At 45.5% G+C, this 26,854-nt stretch overlaps 1 protein-coding gene across 2 annotated transcripts in view; it reads left to right on the top strand.

Moving 5' to 3' along the window:
- Positions 1-26,854, top strand: part of SLC22A23 (solute carrier family 22 member 23) — a 116,654-nt gene that overhangs the window by 84,940 nt on the left and 4,860 nt on the right. The window contains exons 5-10 of one of the 2 annotated variants that reach the window (XM_054190461.1): positions 1,659-1,786; positions 8,695-8,784; positions 14,420-14,522; positions 17,373-17,605; positions 19,632-19,664; positions 21,449-21,572. In XM_054190461.1, coding sequence (XP_054046436.1) covers positions 1,659-1,786; positions 8,695-8,784; positions 14,420-14,522; positions 17,373-17,605; positions 19,632-19,664; positions 21,449-21,572 — 711 coding nt within the window. The remainder of the gene's footprint in view (positions 1-1,658; positions 1,787-8,694; positions 8,785-14,419; positions 14,523-17,372; positions 17,606-19,631; positions 19,665-21,448; positions 21,573-26,854) is intronic. The other variant, XM_054190463.1, reaches the window with a different exon arrangement.

Raw genomic sequence — 26,854 nt, 5'->3', positions numbered from 1 at the left:
GCAGCCCAGGGGTTTTTAAAGATCCTTAAATGAACCTCCCACTGCTCACAGTTCGTAATGGAGCAGCTGAAAGACATCAGGCTCCAGCATTTGCTACAAACCTGTAGGAGCTGGAAGGCAGAGATGGCGTTTGTCCCTGCGATGCCTGTCCCTCTGGCTCTATTCCTTCCCCTGCAAGCAGGTGCTCCCCACAGTGCTTCTTGTTTGGTAACTGTAAGCGGACAGTCCAAAAAGTGCAGCTTTTAGGATAGTGGCTGGGGCTGTCCCCGTTTTGTAGCCAAGCACGGGGGGATTTTTCATTCAAAGAATTCTTAATTTTTCAAAACATGCATTTGCAGTACAGGACTTTCCGCAGGAGGCTGTGCCGGAGCATCTGTGCAGCACGAGTGGTAGTAAATAAGCTGTCAAGGTGAATAGCTGTCATCATGGCTGTTACGTATTTTTATTGCTTAATATCATTTGGGTTGCAGTCTGCCTGACTTCTCTCCTTTTTCCTTCTTAAAAAAAAAATAAAATACTTTATATAGGATGGAGGTTTTGCTAAGCTGTCTTCCAAATTACATCAACCTTCGAAGACGGTACCATAAAGGTGCAATTGCCTGATCCGCCGCTTAGAAGTAAAAGAACTGAGGCAGCATCCACAGCAAAGATCAGCGCTTTGTGAAGGAAATTTGAGGTTTATTATGTATTTGAAGTTAAAAACACTTGTTAAAGATGTTCTAAGAAAGGTCTTTTGAAAGATTAGTGAAAATGAGGCCTAAACAAGAAAGAAAAATATGCTTGTAGTCAGGTCTGAAAGTTTTCATATCTAAGGAATATGGGGTTGGTTTGTTTGTTGGTTTTAATATCTACATATTTCTTTTGATTTTGTATGAAAATAGACTTATCTGAAAAAAAAGGACAACCGATCAGTTAAGCTAATGCCTCAAGTGACTATCAGCACTTTAAGGAAACAACCAGATGGAAAATAAAAGTTTTTCTTTTGTAACTGTGTGTATGTATATGTTTATATGGTGACTCAACTAACATAATATTGTCTTTACTAGGGGAAAGTTTTAGAGCAACAGCTGAGTGTTGTCTGGAACATACACAATACTGACCTGTATTTAAAAAAAAAAAAAAATAAAGGGCTTAAACTCTGAATATGAAGATTTTTGACATGTTTAAAAATTAAATGCCATTATAGTCCTAAAAAGTAATTCTTCTCTTTCCTTTATCCATCTTCACAAGAGAATCCAAATCACTTCTGTCATCTATTTTCCTTCTTTGCTCTGAATTACCATGTGTTAGCTGCACAGCTCATTCATTCCCTGCTTGTCAGCAAACGTCTACTGCAGACAGCGCTTCCTCCTTCTCCCAGTTCTTTCAAAATTGCATTAACAGGCAGAACACCTCTAATACATTATAAAATTCTAATTTGTCCTATTTCTAGGTGGTGGGATAGCTCCTGTATCATTTATGAATTGGTGTAAAAGAAAATGCCAGTAATTTTCTCATTTTGAATCTTTTTTTCCTCTTATTTGTTTCATAAGTGATTCTTTTGCTTTTTGTAAATAAGTATGTAGCCCATGAACGGTTAAATGAGCAGCTAAACACTATCAGTTCTTCCTCATGACAGAAACTTGGAAGCCACCCTAACCTGTTTTCCATCTTTGAAGTATTTTCCCAGAGTCTCTTCGGTGGCTGATGGCTACACAACAGTTCGAGGCATCCAAGGAACTGATCCTTCAGTTCACACACAAGAACAGGATGAACACGGAAAGTGACATCAAAGGAGTGGTGCCTGGTGAGTAGGACAGACAGACAACTACAAATCCCTCCGCTCTTCTCTAAAGGCTGCATGTGGCGTTGCTGCCCAGAGTTAAATAATCTATTTACTGCCTGTAAAATCATCCCATCCATTCATTCATTTTGCTTTCCTTGAAAAACCCTTCCAACTCCAGCACGGTATTTAAAATTACTCGTCCTGTTGAACAGTCCTAGCAATTATAGCCTGATCTTGCAGCGCCGTGTGTCTTTAGGGACATCCCTTGAAGAACTTTGCCATGGCTGCAGAGTGCACCTTCAGCCCTGTGTGCCTCTGGAAACTGTGTTTTAAGGAAGCTGCTCGCTGGGATCATGCCTATCATGCAGCACTTATTTTGTCAATTTGGAGAAGTGGCAGCACTTGAACCCCCAATTCTAAAGCGCCAGCCCCGTGGCAGACCTAAACTGCGTTACAGTTCCTCTTTAAAGCCTTACTCCAAGAGCCGTTTTCCCTTCCCTTCCTGCATCATCTGAGTGATGCTGCTCTGGAGATGGGGGGAGCCTGCAAGCCGCAGCGGTAGGGTGCAGTTTTTAGTTGAAAGTCTAAATTATCCTTGCTTTTAGACAGAGCTGACTCCTTTTGTCACCAGCACTGCCACTGAAATAGCCGTACTCCTGTCTCGCGGGGTGCTTTGCAGAAGAGACCCGGGGGCGGGGGGGGGGTTCTAATTACAATAAAGGGCAAGAGTTTCTGGATCTTGATCTCACTGGAGCACCTGTGAGATGTGGTGGGGAGAAGAGGCTCCCTTCTTCCTTCTCACAGTCCTGACGGAGCCCGTAAACACCCGTTTTGCACTGTTGCTTGCAATCTGTATCAGACTACTAGTCAGAAAACAGCGGAAATGCTTCTTTTTTTACACACTTTTTCAAACCCTTCCCTACTCGGACCCTGGGGTTTTCAGGGAGCCCTCACCCCGTAGCTCTGCCCACAGGTAGGGGTGATGCTTCCCACGCTTGACCAATACTCGCTGCCAAAGGTCTCTGGGGTGACTGTAGCTTCGGTCAGTCGATGTTAAAGGCATCAGTCATCAATGGAACAGATTCACTCAGAATAGAAAAATGTCACCGTTAACATCAGGGCCTAAGGAATGCAGTCTTCAGCAGTGAGGGGTGAAAAAGTCCTGATTTGGGTCTGTGGTATTCTTACCCAGGTCACTGCTGTGATTCCTGGTGCAGTTGGCAGACTGGCGTTAATTAGCTTCTTTGCACGTGAATTGGGTGTCTGGGGTTACAGTTTCTGGGTCTGCATCGCAGACAATGTGGCTTTGCAATGCAAATGCCATTTTTCTGGTAAAGTTCTGAAAAGCTGGGGGGTATGTGAGCAGCCATTAACCTGGTGATCTCCATCTCCCCCACCTCCTTTTTGCAGATCTTCCCCAGAGTAAAATGGTGGATCTTGGAGAAAACTTATCTCTGAGGCAACGAAATGTCTCACAGTTGGACTTGGAGTTTTCCAACCAACTCTAAATTTGGCTTTTCTCAGCTAGTCAGCTTCTTGAATTTGCAGATGAAATCAAATGTAATTTGGGGGAAAGAAAAAATAAATTACCTGAGTTTCCTTTAAGAAAAATTATAGAGATGCAACGTGTGCTAGAAGGATTTATTTAAGCCATGTATAATGACATTGTCTGCGGAGGAATGCTAAGTATCAAAACGATTTTATGACTATTATTCATGACTTACTACTTTTTCCAGCAGTTTCGTGGTAGGGGTACACTCCTGTTTAAGGAGGGACTCTGTTTCTTGTGGAAAACAGTGTTATTACACATCTTGATGCTATGGATTCTCTGCCTGCAAATACACTTAGATATGACAATTGTCAGTACATTACCTTTTGTAAACTTTAAGTGATACAGAACACAGTCATTTCAGCCTCCTTGCTGATGCTGGATTTGTTGGGGATATTGTTGGGGTTTTTATTTCTTCCCTCTCTTTTTCTCTTTAAACTCTCTCTGCAGTCCCATGCATCAAGGCTTTCCTGACGCAGCTCTGAAGGGATGCTGCATTTCTGTAGGGAGAGTAAGAGAGGAGCAGTGTCACAACGATGAAATGCGCCTAAATAAAAATTTTGGAAGGAAGGACCTTGTCTCTCTTTCTGGGTGCATGGGAGTGCTGACGGTCCGAGTGAGGACAGGAGAAAAGTAGAAATCCCAAATGAATAATGTGATCAAACCGCAGGACGTGTGGTTCCCCGGGGATCAGTAAGCAGAAGAAAGCATTTCTCTGCTTCTGTGTGTTATAATCACATACCCATAGTTGCTGCAGCAGGGAATGGGTAAAAAAAAATGGTATTTGTCTGGGAGAAAGGATGCCATTGAGCCTGATGCAGATATCCCCTGTTTCCCCTTGAGTCCATTGTTGAGCTTTCCTATCTGTGTGGAGGGGGTTTGTTTGGGATTTGTTATATTCCTTGTTTTCCATCTGAAAGGGCTGGAAACTGTTTTGCTCTAGTTAGGGGCCATTGTGTTGCTGTTTATTATTCCTCACTGCATTGTTGTAACAGCCTCCTGTGATTCAATTACTCCCAATACGTTTAAATGATAAACCGCTCGCTTGCAGTCCCTTCCAGCTGGAAATCCCACTGTAATTTTACTACTGCATACCAGTCAAATTAGTGTATCCTATATAACAGATTATTACAAGAGTTACAGTATTTTCATACGTACCCATTTTGGCAGCTGATACAAGTTACATAATAAAAAGAAGTAGCGTTTAAGTGGGGAAAGTATTTCTGGGATAGAAGAAAATGCAATTCTGAATCGCTGTCCAAGCAATGAACAGGCTTTATTTTCCTTTCTGGAGAATCGCGCCATTCCCATTGCCTGCTGAAAGCTTTAACTGGTCCATTTGGCTACCATACCCATAGTGGAAAGGGCCACTGATCTTCCATAAGGCCTGTTTGCTCCACAGGGAGGCGGCCCATGTGTTGGGGGGGAAAAAAAGGAAGCAAAATTTATCTGCTGTTTTTGAATCAACACCTAGGGTGGGAGTAGTTTGCAAGTGCTCTGCTGGGAGATGTCTCTAAAGAGAACAACTAAATGTCTGGACAGTGGTCCAGCTGCGGTTGAAAGGTCAGCAGTTGTGGTAACAACCCATGTCTGGAGAAAATCAGCGCAGGCAGTTCACAGAATCACAGAGTCATGGAATGGTGGGGTTGGAAGGGACCTCTGGAGACTGTCTAGTGCAACCCCCCTGCCAGAGCAGGGTCACCTAGAGCAGGTTGCACAGGAACGCGTCCAGACGGGTTTTGAATGTCTCCAGAGACAGAGACTCCACCACCTCTCTGGGCAGCCTGTGCCAGTGCTCTGCCACCCTCAAAGTAAGGAAGTTCCTCCTCATGTTTAGGTGGAACTTCCAATGCTCAAGTTTGTGCCTGTTACCTCTTGTCCTGTCCCCGGGCACCACTGAAAAGAGCCTGGCCCCATCCTCCTGACACCCATCCTTTAAGTATTTATAAGCGTTGATAAGGTCCCCCCTCAGTTGTCTTTTTTCCAGCCTGAAGAGACCCAAGTCCCTCAACCTTTCCTCATAAGAGAGGTGTTCCAGTCCCCTAATCATCTTTGTAACCCTTTGCTGCACCCTCTCCAGCAGTTCCCTGTCCTTCTTGAATCACAATGCTCAGTTGATGAGCACGGCTCAGCCAGCAAGAGAGTATGCATGGCAAACAAATTAAAGTGAGACAAGGGATGTTGGTAGGAGTCCAGAGTGTTGTAAATTAACATTGCCCTTATCTTCTCAGTAACCTGCCCCAGGGGTGTAAAAGAGTGTCTGTCGTTGGTTGCAAAACCAGAGGAGAGCTGCTACCTTGACAGCTTTTAGTGGCTTTATTTTTGAGTGATTGGTGCCTTGTGATTTTTGGCAGGAATGGTTAGCCTCCATAAAGAGATTTTTGGGTTTATGTGGTCATATTTTAAGAAATCTAGGTGTTAAATCATCCCTAATGTTTTGAGTCTCAAAATTCTACCAGTTGGCTCAACATTTTGTCTTCTTTTAGAAATAAAAGTTCAAATTCATTTTTACATCAAGGGAATGATTTTTATCCAGCTGCATATTGAAATGTCATTTGTAAAACAGGCTTGGTGAGTTTTGTTGACAAATATTTCAAAACATTATTGAAAAAAGTCAGCCTCAATCATGAGCAAATGAAATATTTTGATAATATTAATCTAGTACAGGTTTTTCACTGCCAGTTTCTCCAAAAACTTCCCCATCTCTTCCCTGTTCCCCTGTGGAACAAGAAACAAACACAGATTTCAGTGCAGCTGCAGAATTGTCTTTTTGACCTGAGTGAAATAAATGCTAGGGAAGCATGGACATATGTTTAAAGAACAGAAGAAAAGAGTCTTTAGGGGAATCGGAAATCCCAAAGCGCCAGCTGTCCTTTCGCCTTTTAAAGGCATGTTGCTTAGATGGCTTGATTTATTTTGGTGTAGGATGCATGATTTTACTTCTTGTGGGGTGAAGAGTCTTTTTTTTGGCTGGAATAGGTCGACTGCTGCAAGCTGATCTCTGCTGCAGCAGCCCCTATCCCCGCTGGCGTGTTTGGGTGTGCTGGGAAATGCACCACTTGAGAAGCCGTATCAGCAGTTACCTGAGTGTCAGACTTGATGCTTCCATGGAAACCCACCCTTGTGCAGTTCTCCTTCTCTTCTCCTGTGGTGGGAAATCTTTCAGATGTTCCTTAATGGAAAAATAACTGCTTGACCAGGCTGAATAACAAAACCCCCTTTTTACTCATCTCTCAATGAAACTTGGAGTGCTCCTGTGGACAGACAGGCTATAGCTGTTCCTTTCTAAGCTTAGAGAAATTATATTGATGTAATTGCAAAAGTGGCCGGCAAAGATCATACATCCGAATAGATGCAAAGGCTTTAGCATGCAGGACGCACTGTGGAGAGGAAGAAGGGGTACAGTGGTGACGAGTACTCTGTGTGTGCGTATGTGTCTGGATTGCAGTTAGGAAAGCTGTGGTTTTCAGGGGCTTGTCTTTTAATGGAAAAAAACCCAAATATATCATTCACCTTTCTTACTACTGAGCAACATGCTGCCATGACTTTGCTTTTATACATATGCTAGTTTCCGGTTTTGTTTTGCTATTTTTTTTCCCTAAGCTTGAGTCTTACATCTCATTGGATAAATAGCAGAAGAAAGGGTGGACAAGGCTTATGTCTGAAAGACACTTTCCCTAATAAGAGATTAACGCTCCCTACAAAGCTTTACTCATAGACAACCACACCAACAGCTCCACTACTGTTTTAAAGCTTGTGGTAGTTGAAGAACTAGGTGTATTAGCTAGAGAAAGAAAGCAAGTTCCCTGGCCCCATAACACAGGTAACTCCATGTGATGCTACTAGGTACAAACCTGACAGATGTGTTCCTTTACTAGATCCTGTTTCTTTGTTGTTTTAACGGTGCCACAGTTAAATGTCCCATGCAAGTCCCAGGGGGCAGTTAGGTAAATGTGGGAAATCTAGTTAAAGCAGTTCAAGGTGCTACTTGATGGCAGCCTTTAAGTCTTACAGAGGACTGTGTGTCAGCCACAGAGATTTCCATCTCACACAAAACCAGCCAGTGATTTCTGTTGCCCTCGTATAGGTTAAATCAGCTCAGGAGGGGCCGGGTTTCTCCTGGCGCTCCCCTGTTGCCCAGGAGCCGGAACCGATGGAGTTTGTGCAACTCTTTCAAGACATGCAGTATGTAATAAATAGCAAGTAATAAGAATAAAACTTATCAGTGTAAGTCCTCTTCTGCTGGCTAGGTCTACAGGCAAGGAAGAGGAAAGCCCATGTGTGCCCTGACTGTATCCCTGGCAAGGGTGGTAGTGACCTCTGGCAGCAGCAGGGTTTGGAGGGGACAGGGGAAAAAGGGAGCGTTCTACAGAGGGTGTGCCTTTTGATGCCACTGGAAAAAGCCAAATATGCTAGGAAATTTAAAAAAATAAAAAAAAATAAAAGGGGGGGGTGTCAGCCTCTATTTAAGTTTGAATGACTCTTTCTCACCAGTTGAGTCCTCCGCAGGCTCTCACTGGCTGCGCTCCAGCCTGTCGCATCTGCTTTGTAGCCAGCTGGCACGGTGGCTCTTTGTCCGCAGCGCTACCTTTCCTCTCGGAGGAGCCGGCTTTATAGGGCAGGAACCGCATGCGGAGGGCTGGCAGCAAGCCCTGGCACTGCCGGTGTTCCCCTGGCCCACGTGCACCGAGCGGAGAGGATGGGTGAGTCTGGATGTGGACATGAGGAGTTAGGAGAGGAGACCTGGGGAACAAAGCAGAGAGAGAGAGCAGGAAGAGGGGGGACTAGTGGACAGAGAAGAGAGGAAATCAGAGAGTGAAAAGAGTTGGGGGAGCAAAGAATAAAGACAGTTGGAGTGGACTTAAAGGGACAAAGACGACAAGGGGCTAGGGGGAATTAACAGCTGTACAGGAAGGGGAGAGGAGAGCTAGACCATGGAGACCAAAGGAGCTGTGACCATTTGCTTTCCCTCCTCCCAGAACAAGCTGTCTAGCTTAAGGATTCAGCCTCAGCACTCTTCTCTTGTGAAATCCACTCCCAAAATGTGTGCTTCACCCCTCTGTACTGCCCAGCTCACCTGCTCTGCCTGCTGAGGTTTCCTCCATAGCTCTGGCAGTACATAGCAGCGATGCATGTGGAGGTGTCTGAAACCTCCTGATGGCTTAAACATGGCTCCACGTAGTGACATTTGAGGTATTCTTTGTGGTTTTGTTTTTTTGTTGGTTTTTTTTGTAATGTTAGAGGAATGTAAACGTTGACAATTCACGCTTTGGGAAATGCAATAAGTCAGGTTGCCTGGGCAACCCTTGCTTGGCCTCCTGGCATGAAGGCATGATGATACAGCCTTTAATAACATGATTACGACCTATTTTTTCCACAGGGCATAGGATGGATGAATCAATGCATAGGATGGACGATGCTGTGGGAATGAAGCTGTTGTCTGTTCCTCATTTGTTGCAGAATTTGGAAGGTGTGTAGTGAATGAGGCAGAGGGTTGCAGAAGAGGACAGTCTTGGGGAAACGAAGCTGAATGTGTCCTGAAGAGCTGTACTCGTTCCCTTTGTCTGCCAGGGATGTCCTTGTACGATGATGGAAATTTCCCTGGAATCAGGCTCTTCCAGTGCTGTCACTAATCACAATTTCTTCAGTGTCTGTCTCTAGCATGTAATTCTGGGGCTTGATTTGCAGAAAGCTGGAGCATTTATGTCGGCACCTACAAAGGGTATCGCTGCATGATTTTTCTCATTCTGGACATGATTCCGCTGTATTTTATCTCCCTGCCTGCAAAACAGGACTAATCTTTGTCCCTACTCTTACAAGAAAGGTGGTGGGGATGATTTCATTGGTATTTATGAAGGACATGAATATTCTCACAGGCACCGTAGGAACGTCTCTGAGGAAACCTGTGATTTGTATTCACTGGGAGGTTTGGATGATAAGGCTGAGGGGCACATGTTGAATGGAAAAGGTAGAGGCATCATTAATAGCTGCCCATTTGCTGACTGCGATGAGCATTCTGGGGGAAAAACTAATGTGTGATCATCTAATTAAGTGCTGTATCATAACGCATATGAGCAATTGAAGATTGCAATGGCAACCTTATGTCTGGCTTTTCCGATCTTTTTTTGAATGTAATTAGAAATACACGATTGAAACAAATTATTGCAATCAGTCCTTTGCTATTATAGTCATCGAGTTACACAGTTACTCTCATGAGAAGTAAATGAGATTCATTTTAAATGCTGTTAGTATTCATGCCCTGTGCTTTTGTTGGAAGGCCATTCCAGACTCCAAACTGCTCTTGTACTGGGGTACATTTTAGCATTCTATTCAAATACACTATAGCTGTCCAGGTTCTTTGGCTTTTTTCCCTCCCCATTTGTGACTATCTTAATTTTTTTTCTCTTTTCCCATGCTATGTGAGGAGACAGCAGCCCCGTTCCTTTGCTGAGCTGAAGTTCTCTATCTCCTCTCCTTTTATAAATAGGCTTGCCAAAGCTTTAGTTTCTCAAATATTGATGACCAGAATTGTAAAAGAGCACCAGTGTTTCACCGCCGTCTGAATTGCAAATACCTCATGGACACAATAAACCGGTGCCTTATAGTTACTTGTGTTCAAGTAGTGTATAACCAAGTCCAACACAGTATTTGCTAAAAGCTTATCTTCCAGCAGAAGCGTTTCCCATCTTACCTTGTATTTTGCATTTTTACTTGCTTTTGCCACACAGGGTCTCACGCTCACCCAGTTCCCTCTAATGACCCGTTTCTGTGCTGTACTGCTGCCAGTGCCCCACTTTGTCACCAGCAGACTTCATTGGCACATTCCTAAGGTTTGTGCCAAGCTCCTTAGCGAGGTTAATAAACAAGATTTCTTTTTCTTCTTTTCTTTTTTTTTTTTTTTGAGAATAAAGCAAGTCATCCTGCCACTAACCTCCTGCCATCCACTTGTGATTTTAATTTTTCTACCCCCTTTTTGCTGTCCATCTGTCAATCATCTGCTTACCCGCCTCATCATTTCTGTATGTGACTTGGTGGCCTTCAATATTCCTTCACTATTAGGCTTTTCAAAAATACAATGTATCAGGCTGGTAGTCCTCCTTGATTAAAAAAAATGAATTAGTGAGCACAGAGGGAGCTCATGGAGACAGAAATCCTGGAAGGTATAAGTAAACCTGTGTACCAGTAACTCAGTGTGGCTGTCTGTGAGCAGGTTGCTTCAGCTCTGCATTTTGGACCGCTCTACCTCCTGCTGCAGAGCTGTCGTGCTCCAGGGATTGATTGAGCCTCTGTGCTGGGCTTCCATAGCTCTTTTCGTGTTCAAAGAGCTACTGACAGTATCGTTTAGCAGCCAGGAAAATCCAGCAGAAGTCCATCACCACAGGGCACTTGTCATTTTGGACATCCCTTTTCGGCAGCTTGATTTAAGCTTTGTCTATTTTGTCTTTGCCAAGTGATGCAGAGATGGGTGGCTTCATTTGAAGGCTTTAAAGACACTTTCTGATTTTGAAAGCCATGCTCCTGAAACACAGAGGATCCCATGAGAATTCAGCAGCGTTGGGAGCTGGAAGCTGGTAGGGTTCCCCTCCCCATGAGACTTTTAAAGTCTCCCAATGAATAGTTCTAATTTCCACTGAGATATAAAGAGTTAGCTTGTTGACAGTTTTCTTACAGAGTCCCTGAATAGGAAGCCTAGAGTGTGTGTGGGCTCTGGAGTATGGGAAAACTCATAATGGGCCTCTGAGTAAATGGATAATTTATTTATATTTTTTTTTTATTTTCCACACTTGCCCTACTGCTAAATCAGTCAGAAATGAAACATTTAATGCAAATTCCTTCTGAACTGATGACTTCAGTTCAAAATCAAAGAATGAATTTGGGCCAGGGAGCGTTTTCCCGGTGTTGTTCCAGTAACTGACAGAGCAATAGTTTGCTTCCATGGGGTTTTAATAGGCATTGGCTTGACTTCTCTTTTAAGCGCTTAACGTTGACCTACGAAGCCTCAAAGCTGTCGCTCTCCTGATGCCTGTCACAGTCAGTCAGAGCAGGCTTTTGTGCGAGCAGGCTACCCCCGAAGACAGCAGGCCACTTAAACGAGAGCCAGTTCTGTAGTTGGTGACTTTTTTGCAAGTCACACAGCTTATTTGTTGCGATCTGAATGGTATGTTGATTATTGTAAATGATCGGTTTTGCAGTAGGGTGGGGTTTTTTTTGTGAACATCTGACTGGTATATATAGAAATAAAGGATGAAGAAAGTCGTCAGAAAGATAGATGGTGTTGGAGACTTGGGGAGAGTCATTCATCTGAAGCAGAGTTGTAACACAGGGGTGGAGGAGTAAGTAGCTGGTAGAGCCAGCTTTTAGTAAAAAAGTCAGGTGCTGTCTGTGTTCTTTGTAAGGCTTGAGGCGAGATTCTTTTTTTTCTTTTTTTTTCTTTTTTTTTCTTTTTCTTTCCTTTTTTTTTCACTTGTTCTTTCTTTCTTCTTTTTCTTTAATCCTTGCAATGCAGCTACATCTCAAAACTCTCTTGGGACATTTTTGTATAATGGTGCTCTGTATCCATGGAGTATATCCCCATCAGAGCAGACACAAGGGTCCACTGAAGGGAGGCTGCTGCCTGAGGCAGCGTAGAGGAGGAGAGAAATGCCCCTTTGCGTGTGATCCTTGCTGCCACAGCTGAAGAAGAGAAGGTGTTTTTCAGTTCACATAACCCACGGGCTATCCGTTATTTGAGGGTAGAACAGCAGTTCAGTGAAAGACACTAACGCAAATTAGTTTGGAAGGACTGATTTGTCAGAAAGTTTAAAAGGGGGCCTGAGTGCACAGGAGAAGGATGTGTTAAAATCAATAAAGAACATATGGATTGTAGCAACCCCTAATGTATGAACAAAGCAGGAGTGGAGGGCAAAATAATATTTGGCTCCAAGATGCGTAACCACGTTAAGTGTTGCTTCTCTTAATTTTATTAAGTTGTGACTCAGTAAAGCACATACTGAAAATAAAACCTACTGTCTCTGCCCAAAGGAAAAAGTGAAAATTACTTTGAGAAACAAAAAAGCCACAGATTAAGAAAATCCAAATCATATAGCATCAGGGACTGGTTTTTGCTGACAGAGAAGGAGACGTTTTACTTTGACAGGCCAGATCTGGTCATTCTTGGACAGTTTGAGAGCGAACCCTTATGTCCACATGAAATCTGTGCAATGTGTGCTGCTTGGGTGGTGATTTTCACTGTTGCCCTTGAGCTGAAACAATAAAGAGTCATCATCTGTGCTGCTTCTAGTGCTTGCTTTCACTTTTTTGCTGTAGAAGGTTTGGCTTGGGCTCAATTACAGGCTTTAGAACTGTGTTTTATCTGACTGCTTTGGTGGTTCTGAATTATTTTATTCCCACTTACTCCTTTCCTGAATCTTGCTACAAAAATCATTTTGACCTTGCTCTTTGAGTTTAGGTACCATCTTTTTTTATTTCTTATGTTTTTAATATAGCCCTGATCCATTGCTGAACCTGCTGAGTGCTCCTGTAGTACAAATATTAATTTGACCAATTTCCTCCTTTACTCCACCTCTGTTTTTATGCTTTTGTGAACTTCATGCTGCGTAGATTCTGGGGAGAAATGGATGTTACCAGGTAGTGAGGAAAGCAGTACAGCAATATTCTGCTTAAGTACAATCATTAATGTAAAATACTCTTTGCCGCTTTTCTCAAAAGTGTTCCCTGTAGTTACTCTATATAGAAGACAGGAGTGACCTGTGAGCAGTGAATAGCTCTACTATTTGCATATAAATAGTGTTTCTTTGATTTATTATTTTTATGATACGATTTTCAAATAACAACAGAAAAATGTGTCTTTTGTTTGTAAATTTAGGTGATTTATCTCTTCTCTTTTTTTTTTTTCCTCGCCCTGTGTCTTGCTTTTATTTTTCCCTGTTTTGCATCTCTTAAAGAGACTGCTATTCAGTGGAGTAACGCAGAGGTCGGGGCAGGCCAGCGCGGACGACTGAGGACACCGGGGCTAATTGCGTATGCACGAAGGGAAGGGGCGCGTGGTGCAGAACAGGGCCACGCTGCCGCCTTTAAACGCAGTCCCTCTAGAAAAAGCAGCAAGTACAAGTCTTTGCCCTGAGAAACAGTCCTAGCCTGTACTCTAGGAGTGCATCATTTTTGTGATGCTTCTTTATAGTTTCTTCCATTTTTACCGGACTTTATGCCCTTGCAGCTGTTTTCCCTGATCCACTAGCTTGGAAAGGGTGGTTTTGTTGGCATGCTTAGGGAGGCGTTCAAGCTCTAACCCGATGGTATTTGGGAAGTAAGCAGTGCCCTTCATTTTTATCCCCTGCAAACAAGAATATCAGATGCAATATTTGCGACGGTTGTGTGCCACTGTAGCATTGCGAAGAAAAGTCAGCTTGCACCTGCCCAGCACTTTAAGGACATGGCGAGGCTTTAGTTCTGAAACACAAAGGCATCACAGCTGATGGTGCCCAAGGATTTCTCTTTAAGGAAACATCTTCTGTTTAGGACAAGCATCAGAACAATATTAAATATTTGGAATGGGGGAGGGGGAAGAGGATGAGCTGGCATAGGGTCCTAGCCACTTCTTTCTGAAACCCGGATTTGAACAACACTCAGAAGATTCTTGTGAAAAATGAGCTTGAGCTCCAGCCCTTTCCATGCCATGGCTTTTCAGGTGTGCATTGCAGAAAGGCACAGCAGACCTTGTAACTGCACAAGCACAGTCCTGCCTATGGGGCATTTAAAAATTAACAGAATCCTGAAGTTCTTCAGGAAATTTTATATCACACTTGCTGGGATCGAGCTCTGTACTGCCCCCATTTTACATACACATTTTAAACTGGGAGAAGGTTTGGGGTGTAAAGGAATTCTTGGGCAGTTTGTCAGCCCCAAGAAGATTCAGGGAAGCCTGAAAGAAAAGGAGGAACCTGAGGTGGACTTTAGGCAGGTTGCTCAGAGTTTTTATAGCTCCTGTTAGTGTAATCAATAGTGTCTTGCTCTCCAGAACATCCCTCAGAACATCTGTAGTTCACAAGTGAAGCTTCTTCTTGTTCTCCCCAGTGAAAGAATAACTTTGGTTTGGTTTGTTCCAGAGCTGGAAAAGGAGATCACCAGGAGACCGAAGAAAGTCTGCATTGTTAAAGTGGTGGGAACCAGGAACCTGTGGAAAAACATTGTAGTACTGTGTGTGAACTCGTAAGTCTGATCTCTTTCTGTTTGAGTAGTGGTGTGGTTGGTGAACTGGAAGCAGTAATGGGGAACGATGGGGGAGGCCCTCTGTTTCCTAGCGTGGGACCCTTCACTAGTGTCACTGATAAATGATCCTGGAAAAACACCAGCTGTTGCAGGGAATTATTTTCTATGGCAAACGTGGGGGTACTCATTGGCTGTTTCAGGCAGCAGCACCGCGTGTCTTCTCAGGTGCCGTGCTGCAAGTGCATTGCTGTCACCAGTGGTCTCGCATGGCCACGTGCTGATGCATGCTCACGCATGCAGACATCTGCTGCTGCTGGCATCCTGGGTGGGATTTCTGAAATCACTAATGCCACGTGAGCACAAGTTCAGGTTGTTCACATCTGATATAGCTGTGTGGCAGAGGAAGATGTTGCTTGCCAATAAATACAAGCCTGCTCCCTTGTATAACAGCTGTCTTTGATAGCTCTTCAAAAGCAGGTTACAAAGTACTTCGGCTCTCCCAATTCACACGCAGGGAGAATGCGTGCTCTCACGCAAAGCAATGTGGTGCCTGTGTCCTAAGGCTTCAGCTTGGACATGTTCATGTGGGCAAAACCCGGCACCTGCCTGAGAGTTTTGCAGGTTACAGGCTCTGAGACCTTCTGTCCAAAACTGAGCATCTTGTAAAGAGGAAATAGAGGGGCTGCAAATTCAGCCTCTAACCAAACCCAACTTATGGCAGGGCAGCAGAGGTGGATTTTCTAATTTTTTTTCCCATTTTTTTCAAACGGGAGGTGGAAAGAAAACTGGAAATCCCCCATCATCTACTCCCTTTAGAAGTACATAGCTCTCTTGTGGCTTTTCCTTTATCGCTTCAACGCCTTACTCTGCAGCCTTTACTCCTGTTAACAGGCACGTGAATCAGTCATAACCCAGAGAGGACAGCCCCTCTGCTGGGCAGGTAGTCACCCAGAAGCACATGGGCTTCGGGGGTCTGTCTACAGCACAGCGGTTGCAGAACCAACTCTGGTTTTATGATTTTGTGTCTCTCTCCCACCTACCGGTGGGTGACTCCCTCTCTTCTGAAACAGGGTTTTCCTCTTAGGCTGAGCTGGTAGATTTAATAGCCAGTGTTAACTGTATTTGTGAAAAATCTTTACATGGGGAATTCTCCCCTTCTCTTTCCCCCTTTTTAATTACGCACACTTGGAAATTCCCTAAACCAGAACTAGGCAGCCCAAAGAGTGACTTCTGGCAATAGCAGACGGAGGCTGTTTGACGTCCAAGTAGAGCATGAAGCAGATGTGTGTTTGAGGAAACGGCTTGCATGTTTGCTTTTAGGGGGTGGAAAAAAAACTATAAAACTATTTAATTTTAATTCTGTTTTTCCTGTTAGATGGGGCTGTGCTAAATTTTAGTAACATCAAATATGGAGAGGGAATCTTTTTCAGGGAATGATGAGACATTGAGGGAGATAAATGTGTTTAGTATTAAAAGCAGCTGTTCTGAGCTGCTCAGCAAGTTAAGATAATAGAGTAATTCCTGGGGAAGCAGGTTGGAAAGCAAAGTTCAAATGATACATTAATTTAGTTTATAGGTCATGGCCTAAATAACAACTTCAGCAAATGTGTTTGCATGCACAGAAGAGAGAAGATGCAGACTGGTTCACTCTGCCCTCTTATTAAATATTGTTTTGCTGATTAATATTTCTCTTATGGGAGGAGTCAGTTATAATTTAGATATCCAAAGCAAATGACATTCTTGTGTAACAGCAAGTACTTGCGTTAGGTTTTTATCAGGGGGAAGTGTTTGGTATTGGGAGTGTATTTTTGAACTATAGCATTGATTCACAGGATCGCAAGAGAAATTCCCCAGGCCCTGGGCTGTCATGCACGCAGCGATTGTGTATTCCCCCAACTGTTTCTGTGCTTATGGTAATATCCATTTTACAATGACAGAGCTTCAAATTCCTGACCTTTGGGATGATAGAAGTGTATCGTGTAATGTACGATGCCATTCATTTTTTGGAGACCTGGATATGCGCCTGCCCCTCTGTCAGGCACAATTAATTTGTGACATGAGGTTTGTCTGGTCTAAATGCCAGGGACAAGAGGCCCTTCCCAGCACTGGTACTTGTGCTGTGATAGGGGCAGTTGGGAGCTTTGACCTCCTGTAGGAGGTCTGCTGCAGTTTTGTACCACGTCAGGGGCGATGCTGGGGCTTCACATCTGACTTCTGTACCTCCAGCCCCCCGCTCTTTTCTCCTTCCCTTTCTCCTGGGGGCAGGAGAGGACAGGAGAAAGAGGAGTGAAATGGAGTGGCAAGACATTGATCACTGGCATCACAAAGAAACTTTTAAAAGAAGGGGAGACGTGTTCCTATGAAGGGTGATGTAAAGGTGTATGTTGAATTAGGGCTTATTGTTTCATAACTGTAATAATCATCGCAGCACATGTGACTTCAAATACTCGTTTCTAAGGGGTTTTCAATTCTAGCAGGCTAGCTTGGGAAGTGAGATGCAATCTTTAGTACGACCAAATGCCACAGGCAGGTGGATCTTCCTGGAAGACGCATCTGTTTTGCCGTCCAAGCACAGAGGCTGCTTCATCGCAGCAGCGCTGGCTCTGTGGCTGTCAGCAGATGCACTGGGAACAGAGAGATGTCCTTCTCGAGAGGTTTTTCTTTTGCGTCTTTTGATCATTTCTTATTTTTACAGTAGCACCTAGAAGCCTGAGATTAGTCTTTTTGCACTGTATTCCTGCAGCAGAAGAAATTCTTCCTGCATTAACGTGTTCCTACATTGACTTATGCTGCAGTGTGTGGCTGCCTTCTCAGCAATGATCTCCTCTTGCCCTCTCCTGTTTCCCCTAGGCTGACTGGTTACGGCATACACCACTGTTTTGCGAAAAGCATGATGGGGCACGAAGCGAAGATGGCGATTACCCACAACTTCTATGCGGACTACTACACCATGGCTGGGATTGCCCTGGCATCCTGCCTGGCCATGTGCCCCGTGGTCGGGTTTCTGGGGAGGAGAGGAGGACTCCTGCTTTTCATGATCCTTACAGCCCTAGCGTCGCTTCTACAGCTGGGCCTTCTCAACTGTGAGTTGGAGATGAGAGCTTTTCAGGACCACATGAGTTTGACATGCAAATAAGGGACCAGGAAATATTAGCATTTCCTTTGCCTTTCTCAGATTTGGCATAGAATCATAGAACGGTTTGGGTTGGAAGGGACCTTAAAGATCGTTAGACCCCTGTCCCGTGAAACCTCACCCCAAGGAAGGGGAAGAGGGTTGAAATGTGCTTTGGACAAATTGGATGAGCGACAACCACCAGAACACTGGTTGCTGCTGTTTTTAATTTCTAAGTTTAGAAATAACTAAGGGCTTTAAGAGCCCTTAAAACTAAAATTAAGAGGTTTTTGTATTGGGGATGGGAAGATTTCACGTTCCCGCATGCTGAAGGCAGCCCCGAGCCAGCAAGAATTATCCATATTTACAGACCGTGTGTCCTGAAAGTGTTTACTAAGTTAGCCTTTAGTGAACACACTATTTGTGAGAGTGTAGGAGGGAAACAGGGAACCTCTTTCATGACATGGAGAAAACTCCAAAATCGCATGTGTTTGCTCCCAGCTTGGCACAGATGTTTACACTCCCTTTGAGCTCACATCTAGCACGTCCAGCAGTCCCAGCTGAGAGCGGGAGAAGTCCCTGGCCCCACCTCATCCCCAGCCCATTGACAGTCTGTGACCATTCACAAGCAGATGAGCACTCTGCGCGTGTGCGACCTCCCGCAACTCCACATTCTGGTGGTGGGTGTCCATCAGGATCTCCCTAAGCTAGATTCATCTAATTATTTTTTTTTTTAAGGATGTCAGATGTTTGTTGAGGTGGCTGAGGTAATAAGCATGCGATTGCTTAGCAGAAAGAAAGCATGCCAGAGCCACGAGTCTGCTCCAGAGCCATGAAAATCTGGTTGCAGTTTTACAACAACAAAAAAAGGGGTGAGGGATGTGGGGAGGAACCCCCTCTAGGAATCATTAAAACCTTTTTCCATAATGGGTTTAGGTGGTTTTGTGAGCGAAGTTGCTAAAGCTAAGAGCAGCCACGGTCTCTGAGCGCGTTCTGCTACGTTGGCACCTAGACTTCTCTCAATGCCGTGCACCCATCAGCCCTTGGCTTTGTGAGAAGAGGAGGGAAAGGCAGCCTTGAACTTCAGAGCAGCTCATCTCCCCCTGCTCTAGACCGTGCCCCCCTTCTTCCTCAGAAGAGCTAGACAGTGTTTGGAGCGAAGCACTGACCCTGCTGATTATGAAATCTGTTGCAGCCTCCTGTGTGCTTTAGCTTAGCATAATTTGGGTGTAATTAGCAAATAAAATCAGAATTTGAGAAGGAGGGTGAGAGAGGGAGAGGGGTATTCTCCATCAGCAGCAAACCCATGGCAGACCTTGAGGTTTGCTGTGTTTGGCCCTTCCTCCGGACCCCGAGGTGTCACCTGGGATGTCGCAGGAGCCTGGTGGGACATCACCAGCAGAGCCATGCCCAGCTCGTGCCACTGCCCTTCCCTTTGCTGTCCAGTACTGCCCTGTGCTCCTTTGTGGTTAGGATGCATGGCAGCTGGTGGCTAGCATGACACATGGACCACCAACTCGGGGTTTTGGCGAGGAATAGGTCTCCCACCAGTGTGACGGTGATGATGCCCAGAGTTTTGCTCTCTAACTCAAGCCTCTGTTGGCCATTCCCTCAGGGCTGCAGCACGAGGGCAGTTTCTCTTCTCCCCTTTCATTAACGACAAAGAGGCCTTTGTGTTAATCCCAGTGGTAATTCTGGAGCTCTTAAAAATGCTTTATTGCTGCATTTGTTATCGCTGTCTCATTAGCATACTGTCCTCCAGCTGAAAAGGGCCTGGAAATGACATGTCCTATCTGGTAGCCACATGGAAAATGTGCCAGTCATGGCATGGGAAAGGAGAAGTCTATGGGGGCCTAGGGTGGCGTGTGGTTTTTACCTTTTTTCTTTTTTCTTTTTCTCCTTTGGAAAAATAAATATGTAACAACGGTATGTTCTTGCTTTCTCTCCCTTTCTCTCTTATTTTTATCTTACTCTAACTTCTGCGGTCTTGGATCCAGTGATCGGAAAATACAGTCAACTTCCAGACTCAGGTATGATTTACAGACGGGTCGCATCATGCCGGGAGCGGGTAGATCCGAAAGGCTGAGGCCAAAACACCCAGGGTGGAGCTGCCACCGCAGTGGGGTACAGGGGGAAAGCCCACTTCTACGCAGTGCCTTGGGACCCAGCTTGAAGACAGGCCTGCTTGTTTATGTGCAGTCTCGCAGTGTAGCATCCCCTCACATAGTCTGACTCGCCTCTGCGTGTCAAGAGAGAGGGTGCAGAGGTCCCCCAAGCTTTATTTTTAGATATGGGGCAAGGCTTTCTCAGGAAGTCTCCTTCTCAGAAGCAACATTCCCAGTTTGGTCTTTTCCAGAAAGATCTGAGATGCCAAAGTCCCTTCTGATAAGGGGACTTAGGCACCTTAGAAAATACTTTCCTGGGCATCATATCCCAGCCTGAAGTACTGTAACAGCAATGCAGTAACAGGGGAACAAAATTTACCCTTCTGTATGTGATTTAACGGACCTGCCTTTGCCCAGCTTTTCCAAGGTCTGTTCTGCTGAGCAGTCGCGACTCCCTGCAGGGTCAGTGGTACAGCTCCCACAGGGAGCTTCGGAGACCCATAGTTTGCAAGGTGCCGCGCTCACGTCCCTATCTGCTGGCAGCATTTGCTCTCTCCCCCAGGCTTGGGGTGCATTGCAGAAAGGGCTTAGCCATGAGCAGGCTGTAGCACGTTTCCAAAGTTGTAATCTAAGAGCTCCCAAATACCTTTTGCTCTCCTGAGAGCTGACATGTTCAGCAAGAACAAAAGCAGGTGCTACTTTTTGTTGGATCCAACCCAGAGAGTGCACCTGCTTGGGACCACAGGCTGATGAGCCACCAAATTTTCTCTGGGCAGATCTTGGGTCTTGGCTGGAGGAAGGTGGGGAGCGTTGTCTGCAAAGTTCCAGTCCTTTCCCCAGCACTCCCATCAGGCACAATGTGTTCCCCTTGTATGGTCCAATAGTCTCTGCAAACAATGTGGCCTCCTCGCTGGCCTGGATGGACCACATGAGCTTGTACAACCCTGGGTCAGATATCCTGCCCCTGCCCGTGGAAGGTGGCGAGCAGGGATCAAGCAAGGGATGTATTGTCATCATAGCCAGGCTTTGTTTAGAATTACTGGGGTTTCTCCCTGTGCTTGATAGACACTGTTCGCTCCCGGAAACCTTGCTGCCATCCAGCCATGAAATGATTGAGCAAGCAGCCTGGCTGGACACGGTGACTTAGGGAGTGCTTCACCGTCCTTGGCATTAGCTTTTCTTGCCCAGAGTTGTCAGGCGAAGGCTGTCACGCTGGGGGTTACAACAAGAGTTTGCAGACTTAGCACTTGCAAGGGTTTAGTATGGAGAGGGGAGCACTTTTATTTCCTTACCCTCTTGTCCTGTGACCCCCTCCAGTGCCTAAGCCACAGAGCTCCACCACATGTTTGGCAGCTCAATGAACGCTGCCTGCCTCCGCTTGTCTGTCAAACGTGGGAGGGAAGAGGCTGGTGCCTAAAAGACTGCCCAAAGATGTGTTTTTTCTTGGGTTTTACCTTTTTGTGGTGGCTGGGCATAAATAATTCAGGGATCGCTGTCGTTTTTGGCCTGACATTATGATTTTTTTCACGTACGTTTGTGTCTCGGGCGCTTGGGGAATGGATTTTATAAATACCAGTTTTAAATTAGTATTACAAAAATGACTCAAATTCATGTCTAGGGAGAATGAGTAACATAAACCTGTTTTCTTGTTTTCTTCCTTGGAAGTTTGGCCTCATTCTCACTTTTTATGAACACACTTGTCTTGGCAGGTATGAGTGACAGCGTCAAAGACAAATTCTCTACCGCGTTTTCCATCGTGGGTATGTTTTCTTCGCATGCCGTTGGAAGCCTCAGCGTGTTCTTCTGTGCTGAAATCACACCCACAGTAATCAGGTGAGACACTGGAGCCTCCCTCCTCAAAGGATGGGTATGAAATTATCCTCATTTAATTGGTAACTGGCCGTGAAGATTCTGTCATTCTATGTAACTTAACACATTGTACGGGAGGGGAAATTCCCCATAACTGGAGGCCTCGCAGCAATTTTTGGGTTGCTTTTTCATTTATTGTTGCTGCAGTCTGCCTAAGTAAATGCCTGTCTGTAGACAGAGAGGCTTTGTTTCCGATGGCTCCACCTTGTGTCCCATCGCGGTGATTATCAGCAGGCCGGTCATCATACGAATTGCATTTGCTTGCAGTGCAGTACGGTCTTCAATACTTAGCTGAACCAGATCATGCAGCTGAACCATGTTATTGCTCCTTTACTCTGCTGGATTTGTAAAAGCAGTGACCATGTGAGTCTACGGCTTGATATTAAAAGAGAAATTCCACGAGTGTGCGGAGGAGGACATGGGTGCAGGCAATCCCTGCCTCCATAGGGCAGGTTAATCAGGCCAGCTATAGGGGTGCTTTGGTGGAAAGGAGGTGTTGCAACACACAGTGTTAAATGCCTTTGGTGTGTGTACAGGTGCTCTGCAAGTCTGCCTTTCCTACAGCCGCACCAGCGTGAGTGGTCTGCCTTTATTGCAGTTAAAGTCATCTTTCTCTTTGCACCCAGATCTATTTTAGCAGAGGCTCAAAGTTTTTCTAAAGAGGAATGCTTTCATCCTGGGCAATAGTAGAAATCAGGCAGATGATCTTCACTGGAGAGCTTCCCATAAAATGTCTTTGTATAGTCAGGTTTTTGTTCCATTTTATGTATTCACTGTTACCTTTCACAGCACAAATGTTGTGCTTTTGTGTTCTGGATTACGCTTTCAGCAATGCCACAGCAATTCAGGAGTCTGACCTGACTCCATTGAATTTCCCAGGAATGTAGGTCATATGGGTGGGAAGGAGAGAGAGTGGAGGGAAGAGGATACTCTTTCTTATTCTTTTCTCCAAATTGCATGCCTTTTCAATAACTTTGCAAAAGTATTATAGCAAAATTGTCAGCTGAGGGGCCAGAGTCTCCTTGATCCATGGCCTTTTCTTACAAGCGATCTGACTTTGTGAATGCGTTTTACAGATCATGTTATTTCCACAGGGAAAGGCAGTGTGAGTGGTGAGGAGATTATACAGCAGCCCGAAAACGCTAACAGCTAGTTACTTATGTGCGTGTCAGTCAGTTTGGTGTTTTTATGCCTCTCTAATTTTCTCCTTGTCTCTGTTTGAAAGACACAGATAAGGAATTGGCCACGTCAACAAGAAGAGAATCTGCCAAGTAGGGTCAGATGCGCAGTGTGAACTTAGCAAGCTTTTTTCCTTAAATCACTTACGTTGCTACAGGGAAGGGGACAAATCCTGGCTGGGAGCCAAAATTCTGCTTCCCCTAACTCTGCTGAGTGACACCAGGCGAGTGACAATAGCTGGATATGCCTCAGGGTCCCTGTTTATTAATAGGGATGATGACACTCTGCAGCGCTTTGCGGTCGTACCACCCTGAAGCTCTTGATAAGATGCACTCAGGGCCGTAATTAGGAGGGGGAGCTGAGGATGGTGTCTCAGGCAGAGGTGTAGTTAAGCTGCCCTGTGTCTTGCATTTCAGTGGGATCTGGCTGCTCCCTCATGACCTGTTCTCCAAAATACTGCCTCGGCTATCCTTTAGTGTTTCAGACCATCTTAATATTCTTTTGGTTGGTTGTCAAGGAACCTTAAGGAAAAGGGAGGCAGACAGAGCGCTGGGGCCATCTCTGGGGTTTCCCTGATCAAATCCTTTACCTGTGATCCCCCATCCCTGAGGGCAGAAAGCAGCACTGCCATTATTGGGGTAGTGGTAGCAAGATAGCACAGCCGTAGCGCCCGTCCAGCTCTACCACTGCAGTGTTGAGATGAACGGTTACAGCAGTGTAGGAGGAAAACAGCCATCTCCATCACCAAGACGTGCCACCTGCTCCAGAAACACCAGGGTCCCACACTGCCACGTGGCACCAAGGGGTCCTTTGTACCCTTGCATTGCACCCCAGTCTCCTGGCGCTAGGTAGGAGGCCTCCACCAGAAGCTCCCATTCCCTGTACTGGGGCTTCAGTACAGAGCTCCTTCAAATGCTGAATTTAAGCACTAAGTGGCGCCCCTAATCCATCTCAAACAATCTTGATGAGAACACCGCTGCATGGCTACTAAATAGGAATAGGCTGAGGACATCATGGTGTGTCCTCTCCCTGTCCTCTGCATGCTGAGTTACAACCAAGTGGAAGAGAGATCCGTTTTTTTTCTCTCTGTGTCCTGCTTTTGCGCCCACCTGGCCACAGAAATTAAGAGTAGGCAGTGATGGCCGAATTAGGAGCTTTATCCATCAGTAGCTGTCACAAGCCAAATTTCCAGCTGTTTACTGAGACCTGAACCAGGCCTGGCTTTTCATAGGTGGTGCCTTGCCCCATGAGGCTAAGGGCACCCTGGTGTGTTACTGAAGCTCTGGCCTAGGACTGAGGGGACATCAGGGTGGCTTATGCACAGGAAAGGCAGGGAAAAACTGTGGAGGTTTCCAGGGACTGACTTCACAAGCTGAGCCGGCTGGAGAAAGCCCTAAAACGCCTGTTCCAAATTCAGTGTTGGCCCCGCTTTGTGCAGGAGGCTGGAGTAGGTGCTCTCCCCAAGTCTCCTCCAGCCTGAGTTAGCTCTCTGGCTCTTTTGTACACTGAGCCATGCCGCATGTCCACCCCTTCGCTCAAGACAGACAAATGGCCATCCGAAGACAGGATTAACGTTCCTCTGCTCCCCTGAGCAGTGCTGAGAAGGGCAAGGCCCCTTCCTTAGCTTTAGCCTGATTAGAGCAAAGAATATCATCGAGGATGTTTTGCTGCTCTCTGAAAAAAACACTGGGGTAGTGAGGGAGGAAATTCTCCCCCGTGAACAGGGAGGCCCTTTCTGAGGACAAAATTTTGGACCAAGGTCCCGTTGCGATTTGCCCGTGTCAGGCCCGTAAGCCTCACGCAAACCACCCTGCCCCTCTGCCGCTGGGCACGCAGGGGTCAGGGAAGGGGCTGTGATCACCCATGGGGCCGGGCTATGGGAAAGCTCCCCCACAGCAGCCACGGAGATGTGAGGGGAGAAGCTGGGGCTCACCGTGGATGTCAGCAGCCCTCGCACACCCTCCTTGGCTCCAATCTGCACCTTGGAGTGTGCCTGAAATGCAGGCGCCAGTCCCCTGCCATGGGGAAGCCCGGACTGAGGAGGAGCGGTGCCCCAAAACACCCTGGACAGCTTTGATTTCCACCTGCTGCCCCACAGCGCCTGCAAAAACAGGGTGAATTATGAGGGTGCTGCCTCTCTCGCCCTGTACCTGTTTTCCTGATGTGCATGTGAACAACAAAAATTCCTGACAGTATTTTCATGTTTCTTTTTTTTTTTTCTTTTCCCATTTTCATATTTATAGTATAGTCAAACATTAAAAAAAAAATCTTCTAGGATGTATACCAAAATATATTTTTCAAGCCACCTTCTGCCAAGTTTTGCTGGTGCTGGATAAAGTAGCGCCTGCTCTAATTACTGACGTCATACGGAAAAACTCTTTTTTTCTCCCCTCCAAATCCGAAGCCGCTTGACCTGTAATGACAGAGCCGTCTTTGTTGTCGCCTTTTCCTGTTTCCTTTCAGCTTGCTTGATGTCCTTCTACAGCGGCTTTTAAAACTCACCTCAGGTCCTTCTCGGGGGCTGAGGTACAATTTAGCTGTAGCAAACATTGATGTAAATGAGCCGGGCTTTTGTTGCTCTGGAGCCAACTTGGAGAGTGATTTGCCATGCGTTCGGGGCTGGTTGTGTCGATTACTCATGTGAGTGTATTAATGAAGTTGCAGGGAGGCCAGCTGCACAATGGCCACATTCATCTGGGTTTCTAAATTGCCATCGGAAAGCTGGCAAGTTTTTAATAAGGGCTTTTGCAGTATTTGGGGAAATCACTGTTGTCTGTGAAAGATGCTCTGCAGATCTGGAGAATTAGAAGGGACGTACATGAATTTTTGATCCAGTCAGTGTCCCAAGAGCATCTTTTGAAACCTGTCCTTGCTGCCCTTTAGCTGTCAAGTAAGCAGCACTGGATTTTTGAAAGGACTGGGTGAAGATTAGCTTAAACACAGTGGTTGGCTGAGAGAATTTGGCAATTGTAGGTTTATAGTGCTGTGATTTCTAATATGCTCAATAGTCGATGAAACTTTTTTCTAAATAGTTGACATGAAGCAGTTCCTTTGGCTTCTGCAGTTGTCTTCTGTAAGGTCCGGTTATCATTAATAATTACATCTCTCCCTTTGGGCAAGGAACTGAAGCACCTGAGCCCATCTGATCACCAGAGGGTTTGGGAATAGATGGCATCTCCCGGAGGAGCGGCAGGAAGCATGCTGCCCGGGCCAGCTCGGTGGGAGAGTGAGGAGCAGGGTGCCAGCGATCAAACTCACAGGGAGACCTCCCTCTGCAGGCAGCAGGGGCTTTGGAAAATCAAGGACAGCTGCTTCTCCCAGAGATTTTGCTAAAATGAGTCACTTGAGGGTGACACGCCGCTGGCTGGAGACCTCGGTCGTGCCCAGGAGGGAGAAGGGAATGGTCTGTCCCAGAGAAACGCCTGTGGTGATGCTTCTGTGTTGGGGTCACCCGGCGGGGACAGGCCCCAGGAGCACGAGCTGTGCCTCAAAATGGGGTGTGTGTGTGTGTATGGTCCAGGACCTGGAGAGACATTAATAAGCAAGATAAGGAATTGCAAGGGAGGTTGCTTGCATAGCTGAGCATCAGGAAAGAGCATCGAATTCAGTTTGCACGAGCAACTTCTATGCTTGTGACCGGGGTGGATGAGGTTATTTTCACACTTTCTTTTTTTTCTAACTTTAATGTGCTTTCACTCTTTTTTTTGGTGTGCCTGCATGTATGATCTCGATACACAAGCATTAGACTTAATAAATAAGCATTTGTGCCATAAAGAATATTTTATAAAGTTACCTATTTACAGTTTAAGCATTTCACCAATGTTAACATTTTCGTAACTCCTTTCTGTGACACAAGAAAGAGTGAAGTGAGGGACCTACCTCAGCTTGTACAGTGAGTTAAGAGGAGGTTTCAGAAATTAATCCCAAACTCTTGTTCTCCTGTTCTGACCACTACCTATGTTATCCTTTTTTTTCTGAAACTGATGCATGTTATTACAATGACAGCGTGTTGAGAGGTTCCAGCCACGACACATTTTTATGGAGATTATATTTCAGCACTCAGTGTT

The sequence above is a fragment of the Rissa tridactyla genome, chromosome 2 (assembly GCF_028500815.1).
Source record: "Rissa tridactyla isolate bRisTri1 chromosome 2, bRisTri1.patW.cur.20221130, whole genome shotgun sequence".
Lineage (NCBI taxonomy): Eukaryota > Metazoa > Chordata > Aves > Charadriiformes > Laridae > Rissa > Rissa tridactyla.
Note: the sequence above shows the minus strand (reverse complement) of the source record. Positions and strands in the feature narration are given on the sequence as shown.